General features: G+C 45.8%; 1 protein-coding gene across 1 annotated transcript in view; it reads right to left on the reverse strand.

The window, feature by feature from the left end:
* LOC124034885 (uncharacterized protein KIAA0825-like) overlaps nt 1-15,248 on the reverse strand; it is a 149,645-nt gene that overhangs the window by 108,619 nt on the left and 25,778 nt on the right. The window contains exons 6-8 of the mRNA XM_046348289.1: nt 4,352-4,525; nt 2,991-3,079; nt 2,586-2,810 (exon numbers count right to left, since the gene is read on the reverse strand). Of these exons, the coding sequence (XP_046204245.1) occupies nt 2,586-2,810; nt 2,991-3,079; nt 4,352-4,525 (488 nt within the window). The remainder of the gene's footprint in view (nt 1-2,585; nt 2,811-2,990; nt 3,080-4,351; nt 4,526-15,248) is intronic.

The following is a 15,248-nucleotide window of genomic DNA, read 5'->3' on the forward strand; positions in this document are numbered from 1 at the left end:
TGGTACCTTAATTTGTGGAGGACGGGCTCTTAGTTATGGCCCGGAACATAACGAATGGGACGGTAATCGAAACAGATTGAACACATAGTTTCAATGTGTTTGATACCGTTCCATTCACTCCAATTCCAACCGCTATTATGAGCCGTCCTCCCCTCAGCAGCCTCCTGTGACAGAGGTGTTTAGCTCTTCCTCCTGGTCCTCAACCTCTGTCCCCCTGGCAGACATCACCGACCACATCTACACCTCCGCTCATAACATCAGGATACATCTATTCCTATCCAGCCCAGGGAAAGAATGTCTCCAATGTGCATTGTATTAGTGGGGATTCAGTTTGAAAGACAGCGGAGAGCTGCGGTGCCGGGCCGGGCTGGAGCTTGAGTGACTGAACGTCTTCCAGTTCCCCTCCCGCAGCGCTTGGACAGCAGAAGCAGCACGTCTCTTTTTTTCCACATCGGTCCCGGGGAAACTTTTCTGTTTGGGCCGTGCTGCACCTTCCTGTTTGGAAAGGACAGGATACTTGAGGAGCCTAGCAGCTGGGCGTGGTCTGTCTGGGGGAGGATGGTTGGTTGTTTTCAGTGGAGGAGGAGGGTGAGGAAGAGGATGGGGGAGGGCGGGGGGGGGGTAAGAGGATTGTCCAGAGGATGTAGAAAGACGGTGTCAAATGAATCACCTCACAGAGCGAGAGACAGACACAGAGACATCACCCTGACACACACACACACAACCCTTCCCATTGACAGCACATTGAGAATAACGGCAGAGGGTCAGTGAATGCCAAAGAGTCACACGTGTGTGAATGAGTTCACCCTACATTTTATATGTGAGCTATGTGCCAGGGTGATTTAAAAGCAGTAAAACATGGCCAGGTACGCTCATATATTTCCTAAATTCCCGCAGGAGTCGGCTTGCCCTTAGTGTGGAAAAGCACTGAATATATTTTCTCCCGTCTCCATAACAAAGCCCTTCCAATAGTGGCAGCACGGATATATCAGCTCAGTTCCATTTTGTTTTACACTCACACTGCCTTACTTGACTTACTGTAACACTGGCAGGAGGTCTGACAGTATTACAGACTGAACCTATGGACTATAGACTGAACCTTAACTAGCTCAGAATAAAGATACGGATCGCGACAGGTCTTACAGGAGCACTCCACTGCAAGGTGATTGAAATGACTCAGAGGTAAGGCACGAATTGGATCACTCTCTGTTTCTATGAGACGTTTGTAACGCGAGGCTACAGGCAGCTGAGAGATTGAGTGTACAGGCAGCTGAGAGATTGAGTGTACAGGCAGCTGAGAGATTGAGTGTACAGGCAGCTGAGAGATTGAGTGTACAGGCAGCTGAGAGATTGAGTGTACAGGCAGCTGAGAGATTGAGTGTACAGGCAGGGGTGAATGCAGAAAGAGCGAGCGTTAACGTTGCGCCGTCAAACTAACGGACTTACACAGGTAACTGCTCAAATAATGGAAACACCAACATATAGTCTCTTAATAGGGCGTTGGGCTACCAAGAGCCGGAACAGCTTCAGTGCACCCTGGTATAGAGTGTACAAGTGTCCGGGACTCTATTGGAGGGATGCGAGGCCACTTTTCCATGAGAAATTCCATAATTTGGTGTTTTGTTGATGGTAGTGGGAAAACGCTGTCTCAGGCGCTGCTCCAGAATCTCCCGTAAGTGTTCAATTGGTTTGAGAACCGGTGACTGACACACACACGCACACACACCCTTTTAACCTCGCCATGTTAGCCAAAATAATGGGCAACTAGGCATTTTTATACATGACCCTAAGCATGATGGGATGTTAATTCCCTCATTTACTCAAGCGTTTCCTCTATTTTGGCAGTTACCTGTACCTATTTATGGTAATGTGGGCAGTGGAACGGGTCACGCAACTGAAGCTGGGATGAAGCTACAAAGGTATGCATATGAATGAGTGAAATATTGATCGGCTAATGCTTTCGAACCGGCCACATTTCATGCTCGGGTCTTGTATAGTAATTTGCTCTCGCCTCAAACATGCACGCATATGTCAAAAAAAAGGGAGACAAAAAAAAAAAAAGGTCTCGCCTTTGGTCTCGGTGGGTGCTCCTCAATGCATATGCATGTATAACCTTTGAGCTGAGAGGCTCTCGTATTTTAAGCGTTGACCTACACATAAATATGTTGTACAGGTCTTGAGCGGAGACAAAGTCTTGACACTCGTTAGCAACGAGGAGCCAAAACGGGTGTCGGTGTAAGGGGCTAGAGGAGAGGAGGATGAGGAGGAGGAGGAGAGACAACACAAGCTTTAGGGAGAGGAGAGGAGAGGACGAGGAGAGAGAGAAGTGGATGGATGGGTGGGGAGAAAGGTATGAGTGAAGAACACTAATATAAGAGAGAGACTTGGAGTGGGGGATGATGGTGATGAACGAGAGGGGGGGGGGTTCATCTTGATCTGAGGAGGAGAGAGGGTTGATCGGTGGGGACTTAAGCAGGACAAAATACTTCTGGGCTGAGGGAAGACAGACAGGGCTGCCTCTGTCACACAGCCTGCTTTTTCTTCACACGGATCGCCCACATATTTGTGTTGATCTTTATGCTTACCTTGGCGACCATCTTGGGGCGGTCCCTCTCTGGGCAGGTGAGGGAGGAGTCATCTCCGTGGGGTGTGCTAGTCAGGACCACGTGGGCGGAGCCAGATGTGTGTGACAGCTCCTCCTGCTGCAGACTCTTGGTGCACACATCCTCCAGCACCACCTTGACACAGTGAGCCATATGGGGCACCAGCTTCCTGAAAGCAGCCCTCCAATCAAACTCCAGAACAATGGCCTACGACCAGGAAGATACAAAAGGTCAACCAATCAACACGAGGAAAGGGCCAAATGAACATCTAAAGAGACTGATTAGTCAGAAACATGTTGGATCAGGTGATATGGCAGCAGTTGATAGAATAATGGTTTATTGCTCAAGCTGCAGTTCCTCCTCCTAGGCAGCAGAGGGCAGTCTCACCTCCGGACTCTGGAAGAGCGTCTCTGCCGTGGTCTTGCTACCATCGACAGTGGTCATATCCAAGTCGTCTTTGGTCTTTTTCAATATTCCTACCAACAGAAACAGATATGGATTCCAAATGAGTCTCAACATTGGAATACGGTCTCAGATGGATGGGTTTGGCCAAATCTCCAAGCCCATAGCTAAGATAAATGAATTGGCCATCAACCTAAAGACAAGGCCATGACATAAACTCATCGATAACACATATTTTGAGACAATAGGCTATTCAGGAAATATAGCTACTGTATAATTCTTAAAAGTATTGCTGAAATGTACACAATAATATCCCATGGTAAATGGTGGGCAGCATGGATAATGCTGCATGGATAATGCATAACTGTACATAAACCAATCGGTAAAAGTGACAAGCAAATGACGACGTGAGCAGTAAATCAAGTTTTAAGTCAAATGCAACAGTGAGCGGTTTATTAGTCTAAATCTGGGGCTTGGAGTTGATTTGAACCCAGATAGCAACGGCCATAACTGGGCTAATCCTTTGAGGGGGTGAGGGGGAGGATAAGACGGGTGTATGGGGGAACAAATTAAAAGGAGCACACATCAAGGCCACGTTTTCCTAATCAGAAGCGGAAAAGTGAGACCCCAGGCGAGGCAATTTAGCCGAAACAAGACCGCGCGGAGCGGAAGAGGGGAGGAAGCAGCCCGCGCGTCACTTTTTGACCTTTAAGCCCATCTGATGAATTTCTGGTAATTAAGCCGTTTGATTGCCTCGAATTAATGATTTGGATAACTGCCCTTTAAAGGCTGTTTACTTCTCTGTAAATCGAGCCTTTCTGCATGTCTTGTTTTTTAATGTAACCTTTATGGAAATTACTACATGCACCAAAAGCTTTCATTTAACTTCCCTGCTCCAGTTCAGAGGGGAAAGAGGAGATGGCTGGCAAAGACTTGTACGGCAACAACGATAATTCCCTGTTAAAAGTATACATTTCAATAACACATGGAGAGCATGCAGTCGATTTGGACTGTATGTCCAGGCAAGTTACGTGTGCAAAAGCATGCAATGTTGTTGTTCGGTGTGCATGTGTTGGAGTAGTCTCTCTCTCTCTCTCTCTCTCTCTCTCTCTCTCTCTCTCTCTCTCTCTCTCTCTCTCTCTCTCTCTCTCTCTCTCTCTCTCTCTCTCTCTCTCTCTCTCTCTCTGTGTATATATATATATATATATAAGGATACCTGCCATCAGTCTCATAAGTGGAGACTGTTGCGAAGGATGTGACATCACTGTTGCAGTCTATATTCACAGTTCACGCAGACATGCACTGGTGTTTGTGTATGTGTGTGTGTTTCTGTAGCGGTTGTGTACCTCTAACACTGCAGGGAGTCTCCCCAGCACAGTTGATGAATGCCAGTTGAGTGGCCAGCTCGTCCACTTGGCTCTCCAGGCCCAGCAGAGTGCAGGCTAGCTGGGTCAGGACCTTCAGCTGGTGAGATGTTAGGCTGAAGTTCCTGTCTCTCCTGGGGGGCAGCTCCAGAGGCGCTGTGGTGGACGAGGTTACACAGAGAAAACAACCACTTTAGCCGATCTGTCACTAGCAGGCTGTCATTTCATATTACAGGATTATTCAACCTGATGTGGTATTCCACACACGCACACCCTCACAAACACACTCACACAGACGCACGCACGCCCGCATGCACACACACCTCCACCCCATCATATCACACCCTCTACCACCTTAGTATAACCTTACACCCCCGTATGAATATCGATTCCCGCACAATTCCCAGCACTCCAACAACAACAAAAAAAGGAAAAACTTTCTCCTAACGAAGTCACACATCCCCGGCACAAACTTTCTCTCTCCCCCTAACCCGCGGATGACCCCCCTCAGCAAATATGGATTTCCCATTTCTGAAGCTGCCAAACCCATCACCCAGGGGATGTTCCGCATTAAGCCAAAGAATGGGCGGCGATGAAATGTGTTGCTGTACTCCCAGACACATGAACAAATACTTTTGTGTGTCTGCTTAAACGAGTTCCTCCACTGCAAAGGCATTTGGGAATGGATCAGCGCAGCATTAGCCATCGTTATAAAAGCATGGCCATGATTGAGTGTGGAGAAAAAAAAAGAAGATGCTTCCAATAATTGCGACACTATTGCCTCTGGATCCTAATGTCATTTTGTCACATTGTTAAACAAAATCGGAGAATATGACAACACACTCCATTCCCTCGTCTCCAGGCTTAATCATGCACGAGAGTGTCTCCCTCGTCTTAATCATGCACGAGTGTGTGTCGGGACTGGTAAATATCTTTATTTGTGGAAGGCTTTCGCCTTACATTTGCACGCGTCACTCTTCCTAGATGATTATCCCAGTGCTCCGCTGGTCACCTTGCAACAATATTCATGCATCAAATGTGCGTGTTGGCATGTGCAAGTACGTGTGTATGCCTGCAGTGTGTGTGTGCGTGCGTGTGTTTGTGTGTGTATGAGAGTGTGATTAAGCAGCATAGGCCCATGGCTCTGCAGCTCCTCAGTAATGGTTTCCAGTGGGAGTCGATGACCTGGCTGACGCACGCACGCACGCACGCACGCACGCACGCACGCACGCACGCACACACACACACACACACACACACACACACACACACACACACACACACACACACACACACACACACACACACACACACACACACACACACACACACACACACACGCCTGTCAATCGCTCTGTGCAGGTTGAGAGACAGAGAGACAGCACCTACAGCCAGGGAGCTCACTGAGACTCTTAGCAAGGAGTTAAAGTCAGTGTCATAATGGGTAATTAACAAAAAACTGGTCGTACATACATCTAAAAACCAAAAGCATTGTATACGGTTCAAGGCATTCTCTTAGACCTGAACCTCAACTGGAGTTGTACATAAAAGGTGTGACAATTGAGCAAGTTGAGGAAGCTAAACTCCTGGGTTTAACATTGGACGGTCAATTATCATGGTCAAGTCATATTGACAAAGTTATTGTGAGGATTGGGAGGTTTTTTTACACAAAATATCAACTGTACTAGTTGTTCAGGCTCTGGTGTTGTCCCATCTTGATTACTGTCCGGTAGTATGGTGAGGCGCAGGAAAGGAAAGACCTAGTAAAGCTGCAGCTGGCTCAAAACACAACATGCCCTTAACTGCAAACACCCATTACCCCATAATGTCAAAGTTGTCACGCCCTGGCCATAGAGAGGCTTTTATTCTCTATTTTAGTTAGGCCAGGGTGTGACTAGGGTGGGCATTCTAGTTTCTTTATTTCTATGTTTTCTATTTCTTTGTGTTTGGCCGTGTGTGTGTGTGGTTCTCATTCAGAGGCAGCTGTCTATCGTTGTCTCTGATTGAGAATCATACTTAGGTAGCCTTTTTCCCACCAGGGTTTGTGGGTAGTTGTTTTCTGTATAGTTTTAGCTACCTTACAGAACGGTTTGTTTCTCGCTTTGTTCTTTTTTGTTCTAGTGTCGAGATTGAAATAAATATCATGAACACGTACCAACCTTCTTCATCAGACGAGCGTTACAAAAGTGAAATTATGTTTGTTTTTTTAGAAATATTTGCTAATTATTTCAAAATGAAAAGCTGAAATGTCTTGAGTCAATAAGTATTCAATCCCCTTGTTATGGCAAGCCTAAATAAGTTCAGGAGTAAGCATTTGCTTAACAAGTCACATAATAAGTTGATGGACTCACTCTGTTTGCAATAACAATAACATCTCTGTACCCTACACATACAGTACAATTATCTGTAAGGTCCCTCAGTCAAGCAATGAATTTCAAACACAGATTCAACCACACAAACTAGGGAGGTTTTCCAATGCCTCGCAAAGAAGGGCACCAATGGAAGATGGGGGGAACAAATTGAATATCCCTTTGAGCATGGTAAAGTTATTGCACTTTGGATGGTGTATTAATAATAGTCCCAGTCACTACAAAGATACATGTGTCCTTGTAAGGGGTGTGTGTTGGTGTCAGGGAAGTCAGGCACAGGAGAACATACTTGGTATAAACGGAGTAATTTAACTTCTTTGGGGTACACCCCCTCTTCTCAATTTCTGCCTAAAGACATACCCTAATCTAACTGCCTGTAGCTCAGGCCCAGAGGCAAGGATATGCATATTCTTGGTATCATTTGAAAGGAAACACTCTGAATATTGTGGAAATGTGAATTGAATATAGGAGAATTTAACACAATAGATCTGGTAGAAGGAAATAAAAGGAAATAAACGTTTTCTGTTTTTTATTGTTGCTGCATCATCTTTCAAATGACCAAGAACAGCCAAACATACATATAGGATGCTGGGGGTGGTTTCAATGAAGAACATAAGATGGCAACAATACCTGAGCAAAGTTTGGGACAGGTAACTTCAAAAATGAGCGAGCTACATGACATTGAGCATGAAGTCACCCAGGTGTCCCACACAAATGTACCCAAATGTACCTAAGTGGCCGAATTGGTACAGTGATACATTTTGAAGGAAATAACTATATACAAAATAGATAAATGCTATTCTAACACACCCCCCCCAAAAAAAAAAAATATATATATATATATATATATATATATATATATATGTGAAAATATATATAATAATAATAATAAAACAAACAATTAACAAGGGTAACTATTTACATATTTTCAGGACTTCAGTCCTCTTCACAATATTGTGCTGCTGGTGCCATGGCCCATAGCAGTCTCTTTCTGCTGTAAAGCAAAGGCTTACTAAACAGGTGGTGCAGGTGATGGGGCATTTCCTGTGACAAAGGGCACAACGACGTCTCCCTACTGTGCCCTTTTTGCCCTGAGGCACATTCATGCCTGCAGAGATGAATCTGGGCAGGTGAACACTACTGGTTGGAGCAGAAGGGGCAGAGGAAGAGGGGACAGAAGGTGCTACAGTGGACTTGCTGTAGCTAGCAAGCTCCTGGATGAGCAGCTCCCTGAAGGCTAGCTGTGAGATGGGGGGCTGTCCACAGCTCTTAGCCATTTCCTTCTGGAGGATGAAGGCATTCACCACAGCAATGTCAATGAAATGATAGAAAAATGTTTTGTACCATTTCATGGTCTTGTGGAGAACATTGTAGTATCCTATCAGTGCATCTGACAGGTCCACACCGCCCATGCTCTTGTTGTAGTCCTTCACAACAGCTGGAATGGGGACAGTTTTGTGGTCCATGACCCGCTACCGTCCTTCACACGCCTGACGACGTGATCTCCACTGAAGGACTTGTGGATACTGGAGCACATGACCACCTCTCTGGTATCCATCCACTTCACAAAGAGCAGGCCATCTTCACGGATCAATCACATGGTACCCCGCTCAGCCCGCTTAGGCATGTCGTTCACCTTTGTCTTTGGAAAGCCCACCCTGTTGGTCCGAATGGTGCCACAAGCCCACACATCCCGCTTCCTCAGCTCTGTAAACAGGGTAGGGCTTGTGTAGAAGTTGTCCACAAACAGTTTGTAGCCCTTCCTCAGCTCTGTAAACAGGGTAGGGCTTGTGTAGAAGTTGTCCACAAACAGTTTGTAGCCCTTCCTCAGCTCTGTAAACAGGGTAGGGCTTGTGTAGAAGTTGTCCACAAACAGTTTGTAGCCCTTCCTCAGCTCTGTAAACAGGGTAGGGCTTGTGTAGAAGTTGTCCAAACAGTTTGTAGCCCTTCCCCAGCTCTGTAAACAGGGTAGGGCTTGTGTAGAAGTTGTCCAAACAGTTTGTAGCCCTTCCCCAGCTCTGTAAACAGGGTAGGGCTTGTGTAGAAGTTGTCCAAACAGTTTGTAGCCCTTCCCCAGCAGTTGAAATTCCAATAACTCCAGAACGGAATCATAACTCAGTCCATTACCGGTAGCAAAACTGTTTTCCCCCTCATAAACAAAAATATTGCAAGTGTAGGCACACACAGAATCAGCCAAAACAAACCGTTTGTAACCCCATTTGGTTGGTTTGTTACGCATCTATTGTTTGAGGCTGATTCTGGCCATTGAGGCTACCACCCTCTCATCGATGGACAGGTTCTGGGCTGGCTGAAAATAGGTCTTGCAGGCCTCAACGATGTTGGGGTAGAGAGGTTCGATTTTGCACGGCCTATCAAACCTTGGTGTGCCTCTCTTCTTGTCATTCTCCCCATCAACTTCTGGGTCACTGATGTGAAGCGCCCGTGAGATAGTCAGAAACCTTTTACAAGACATGACAGTCATGGGGAAAGGCAGTTGATAGAGAGCTGACGTTTTCCAGTTGTCCCTTAGAGTTTTCAACTTCACCAGCCACATGTAAATGACCATTGAAAAGTAGCACAAAAGGTCTGACATGGAAATGGTCTTCCATGTCTCTTTCTTTCCTGCTTCTTAGCCCCGTACTTATTGGTGTTCGACACCAGGGAATCAACAACTGACGAGGTGAAAAACTGTTGAAAAAGGGGGCTGAAGGGGGCTGTACTGGGGCTGTACTTTGCAGTCATGTCTAGTTGAGGTCCTGGCTGCCTTTTGGGTCTAAAAACGGGTGGATTTGGTTCCACACCATCTTCTAACACAGAGTGCCAATGACCCTCTGGCCCTCTGTCCGCAGGTTTCTCTCTTCCCCACCTCCTCTTCTATGTCACTGACTTCACATCTCTAGATGGCCAGGTAGGTGTGGAGCCGGAGACAGCGGGGGTCTGGCTGGATCAACCAGCTTCAGAGGGAGATGGACACCTAGACATTGGCGGCTCATAATCAGAATCAGTGCCACTGTGAAATATATTTTTGTTTAAATCAGAAACAATGCTTTCAAGTATGAGCCCTGTATCAACACGTTGTCACGCCTTGGTCATTGTATTTTGTGTTTTTGTTATATGTTTGGGTAGGCCAGGGTGTGACATGGGTTTATATGTTGTGTTTCGTATTGGGGTTTTATTAGCATTGGGATTGTGTATGATTAGGGGTGTGTCTAGTTAGGCTTGGCTGCCTGAGGCTGTTCTCAATTGGAGTCAGGTGATTCTCGTTGTCTCGGATTGGGAACCGTATTTAGGTAGCCTGAGTTCGCTTTGTATTTTGTGGGTGTTTGTTCCTGTCTCTGTGTTGTAGTCACCAGATAGGCTGTATTAGTTTCACGTTCCGTTCTGTTGTTTTTGTATTTAGATTCAGTTATTTCATGTACCGCGATTCTTTCATTAAAGTCATGAATAACCTACACGCTGCATTTCGGTCCGACTCTTCATTCAACAGACAAACGCCGTTACACACGTAAAATAAACAGATATATATAGAGTACAGGGGACATAACACTATGGTGAAATGGTGAAAGGCTGTTCCATGTTTATGTAAAATACATTTTGAAAATATATCACACACACAATTTCATTGCAGATTATATTTTTATATATTGCAAATAAAATAACATCTCAAATGAATAATATTTGATATGATTAATTTCAAACAATGACATTAGCATTAGAATTTACCAATCCAGCATGGCCTCCTCGCCATGCAGAAACATGTCTTCCGCCTGGGAGTCAAAACTGGCTTGGCTGAAAGATTCATCTTCCTGAAGCAACTCGGTCTCGCTGTATCTATCTATTTCCTCTGTAATTTAGGTTAAATCTGTATACCTAGACTTTGTTTCAGCTTTTTCTGATTTATTCGGCATATTTTAAATATAGAAACTTGTTGAAAATGCTATTGAATATGTACTGCTATGCGTAACACCCATGGCTTCGTCAAGTAGGATTTGCAATGGCGAATGAACCTCTCTTACGCCAGCGTTTACGACAAAGGCTGGTCTTCAAACGTATAACCATTACATATTGCCGTTTACCTCAGCTCATTGGCTTTTCAAGATGATCAGTGGTCATTGGGCCAAAATACAGTCAATCAACGATAGACCGGTGATGTCATTGATTGGTGTCTTCAAATCGGTTTGTTACGGTCAATACGTCCCGGGAAAAGAACCATCAAGTATGGTTGTGTTAGTAACAACCAGAGGATTGCAATGAAACCAACCATGACTGGATACACATTTTTTTAGTGTGTGTAATTACCACGAACGCATCTTCCAAAGTTGAATGAGACGGAAATCATGACGCAAGCGGTTTACAAAAGTTTTGTGTTAGGATATAAAAATGTATTTTATCAAACAAAAACGAACATATTGGTATTTCTGACTTTCATGACGCTAATGCTTGGTTGGAAAATGCTAGTAATACTTGTGTGTGCGTGGAGCCGTCCTCATAAAATAGCCTGTTTGCTTTTGTAGTAACAGCTTTTTGAAATCTGACACAGCGGCTGGGTTAATAAGACGTTCATCTTTTAAATGATGTAAGATGCATGTATTTACAAGAATGTTTACTATAACAAATGGTGTATTTAGAATGTTAACTCTCTGCAGTTTCACTGGATGTTGGCCTGGTGGGACGTTAGCCTTCTCACCTACCCTAGAGAGGTTAATAAATACTGACAAAACTGGCACTTAAACTTTTAAGAAATGGGCATGTCCTGAATACAAAGCATTATGTTTGGGGAAAACACAACACATCACTGAGTACCACTCTTCATATTTACAAGCATGGTGGTGGCTGCATCATGTTATGGGTATGTCATGGGCAAGGGCGGGGGAGTTTTTTTAGGATGAAAAGAAACGGAATAGCGCTAAACACAGGCAAAATCCTGGAGGAAACTTGTTTCAGTCTGTTTTCCACCAGAACAATTCAAAAATAATAAAAAATAATAATAATGTGCAAATATTGTACAATCCAGGTGTGCAAAGCACTTTAAAAACGTACCCAGAAAAATCCACATCTGTAATCGCTGCCAGCTGTGATTCTAACATGTTAAGGGGAGGGAATACTTACGTAAATTGTGTTTCTATACAGTAGATAATGGGGATCCTGAAAATCTCTCTCTCTCTCTCTCTCTGTCTGGTCGTAAATAATAATACAAAATTAAATACAAAAATAACAACAATATAGTAGCAATAAATATAAAAAGATAAACATGGAAAATGAAGCTATAACTAACTTATAACTAAATAACTGTCATCTTTACATCAGTACTATAACTACTATCATCATTGCTACTACTACTACCACCACCACCATTAAACTGCTATCATTACCATCACTCTACTATCCATACCACTACTATTTGGAATGATGAACAACAATAATAATAGTAATAACAATAATAGTAATTACAGTAATACTAATAATAAGTAAGTTACTATTTACTATGCATATGTTATTATTCAGTCTCCTTCAGGCTATGGCAGGCAAATACATATTTGGCTGCAAGAGGAGCCATTGCTCCTTCGCCCATGACTATTTTTAGTTTTTCCTCTGGGTTTAATATGTTAAAATTTGGAATAAATGTAGTCATGTCTGTGAATAATGAATCTCTTGGTGAGGAATATTTCTCACAGTAAAGGAGAAAGTGCATCTCTGTTTCTACCTCCCATGTCGTGCAGTGATCACAAACACCCTCTCTCTCTCTCTCTCTCTCTCTCTCTCTCTCTCTCTCTCTCTCTCTCTCTCTCTCTCTCTCTCTCTCTCTCTCTCTCTCTCTCTCTCTCTCTCTCTCTCTCTCTCTCTCTCTCTCTCTCTCTCTCTCTCTCTCTCTCTCTCTCTCTCTGCAACATCTCCAAGCAAACCATCTAAACGAGATGTGATGTGTCTCAAAGAAACGCCAACGCACAACCCCCTCTTAATAAAGATCTCTCTCCTGAGTGGGAAACCTGTTGACTGTTCCCTTCCCTATTCTCTCAGGTGAGTTGTCCGTGAACCCGGGAAGACTGTTTCCCCTCCTCCGTCTCTCCAAACACTCACACCATGACACATGACCTTGGAGTGTAACAGCCCTGTCTACTCCAACACCCATTGCTATATGAACTATATGTATTTATAGCTCTGGCTCCACTGCTATACAGGATACAGCCATTTAAAGGTCATTATGCCTGTGTCACATCACACGGTGGAACCAAACGGGGGTGCTTAAGGCACCCAGGTGTGTCATCGACAAGAGAGCACCGAGAGGCAGGGAGGAACACGGTAGGGTTCACTTAAGGGTCAGTCTACAGAAAAACTATACAGGGAACTAGCACTATTGCAGCCCTAAAACGGACATGATCACTATTGTATCACACCTGAATTATAGATTTCTTTGATTGAGAGTGATAGGTAAAAGACTGTGCCAGGAAATCATGGGGATATTAGACTACCCTAACTTGGAGAACAAGCCATTGAAACAGAAGTATAGCGTAGCTATATGGAATCACATACTGCAGTTGGTGTTGTGTAGTGATGGATAGTTGCATGGCCCTTGTGAAAACACAGCCAAGAGGGTGACATGTCGGAGGAGCTAGTGAGGTCATGCTCTTATTTCCACAGTCATGACCATGGCGACTAGTAAAGACAACATGTACTATCAATTGTGGAGGATGGTGGCCAATGATAGACAGCATGTGCTTGGTTGGAACACAAAGGAACACAAACATCCACCGTCACTTTCCTCCATGGCAGTTCCACCTGAGCTGAACAACATTACTGTCACAGTCACACTCCCCTTGACTGGCATGAAAAGGGAGAGAGGGGAGGGGACCAAAACAGAGGGAGAGAGGGAGGGAGGGAGGGAGGGAGGGAGAGAGGGAGGGAGGGAGGAGGGAGGGAGGGAGGGAGGGAGGGAGGGAGGGAGGGAGGAGGGAGGGAGGGAGGGAGGGAGGGACCAAAACAGAGGGAGGGAGGGAGGGAGGGGACCAAAACAGAGGGAGGGAGGGAGGGGAGGGAGGGAGGGAGGGAGGGAGGGAGGGAGGGAGGGAGGGAGGGAGGGAGGGAGGGAGGGAGGGAAGGGAGAGAGGGGAGGGGGGAGGGAGGGAGGGAGGAGGGAGGGGAAGGGAGGGGACGAAAACAGAGGGAGGGAGGGAGTGAAGGAAGGGAGGGAGGGAGGGGACCAAAACAGAGGGAGGGAGGGGAAGGGAGGGAGGGGACGAAAACAGAGGGAGGGAGGGAGGGAGTGAAGGGAGGAGAGGGAGGGAGGGAGGGAGGGGAGGGAGGGAGGGAGGGAGGGAGGGAGGGAGGGAGGGAGGGAGGGAGGGAGGGAGGGGGGGAGGGAGGGAGTGAAGGACGGAGGGAAGGAAGGAAGGAAGGAAGGGAGGGAGGGAGGGAGGGAGGGAGGGAGGGAGGGAGGGAGGGAAGGAAGGAGGGAAGGAAGGGAATTCCCTCAGCAGTTGTTATTGATTCCGGTGTTTACGGGCGGATAGTTTAGTGCCGTTTACAAAACAGAACAGATGCAGCCAGTGAGCAAAAAATGTAAACAATTGCTGTATGGCGGGCTGCCAAATCCCCGGCCTGATGTATTAAACTCACACTGAAGTGCATTTCCCCTTTGGGCTGTACTTATTACCACTTCATTTCCTCAGCGCTCCCTCTCTCTTTCTCTCTCTCTCTTGTTCCCTCAGTCGTCAGAGTGGGGTGCACCGGCTTGTTGTCTGGCCGTCTTCTGTCCTTCCCTGACCCCGGAGGCCCGGCACTACCTAACAGACCCATTAGCGAGGGGAATTGCATGTGTCTTGACGTGGTCGAAAAACCAATTATTAGACACTTTCTTCCAAATGTTGCCAGAGTCTGTTGGGAATGGGCAATCACGCAATAATTTAGCCACTGATTTAATTTTTCTCTCTCTCTCTCTCTCTCTCTCTCTCTCTCTCTCTCTCTCTCTCTCTCTCTCTCTCTCTCTCTCTCTCTCTCTCTCTCTCTCTCTCTCTCCTCTCTCTCTCTCTCTCCCTCTCTCCCTCTCTCCCTCTCTCTCTCTCTCTCTCTCTCTCTCTCCCTCTCCCTCCCTCCCTCTTTCTCTCCCTGTAGCATGGCTGACATCTCTATGGTCCTTTGCCAGGGCTGCTCTCTCTAACTCTGCCAGGGATGGTTAGCTGGCTGGCCTCAAGCCTCACGTCTCAACTCCACCCATGATTACAATAACTCAGACAGGCGCTGAGATGTGCGTGTGTGTGTGTGTGCGTACGTATGTACGTACGTTGTTGCTGGTCATAAAAAAAACTCCAGTTCTGTGTGGAGCGGGATATACATTTCAAAAGCCCATTGACAAGTTTATCATGCAGTCAGATCGCCGGGTGCTATTCTCCGCAGACTGGCACTGACAGAACAACAAAGGGTTTGTCAGTGGATTGAAGGCAGATATCCACAAAGATGCAGATATAAACCGCAGAGCCCAGGGACTCCCTCACTCCGACATCAAGCTGGTCTCC

This window comes from Oncorhynchus gorbuscha, linkage group LG05 (assembly GCF_021184085.1).
Source record: "Oncorhynchus gorbuscha isolate QuinsamMale2020 ecotype Even-year linkage group LG05, OgorEven_v1.0, whole genome shotgun sequence".
NCBI lineage: Eukaryota > Metazoa > Chordata > Actinopteri > Salmoniformes > Salmonidae > Oncorhynchus > Oncorhynchus gorbuscha.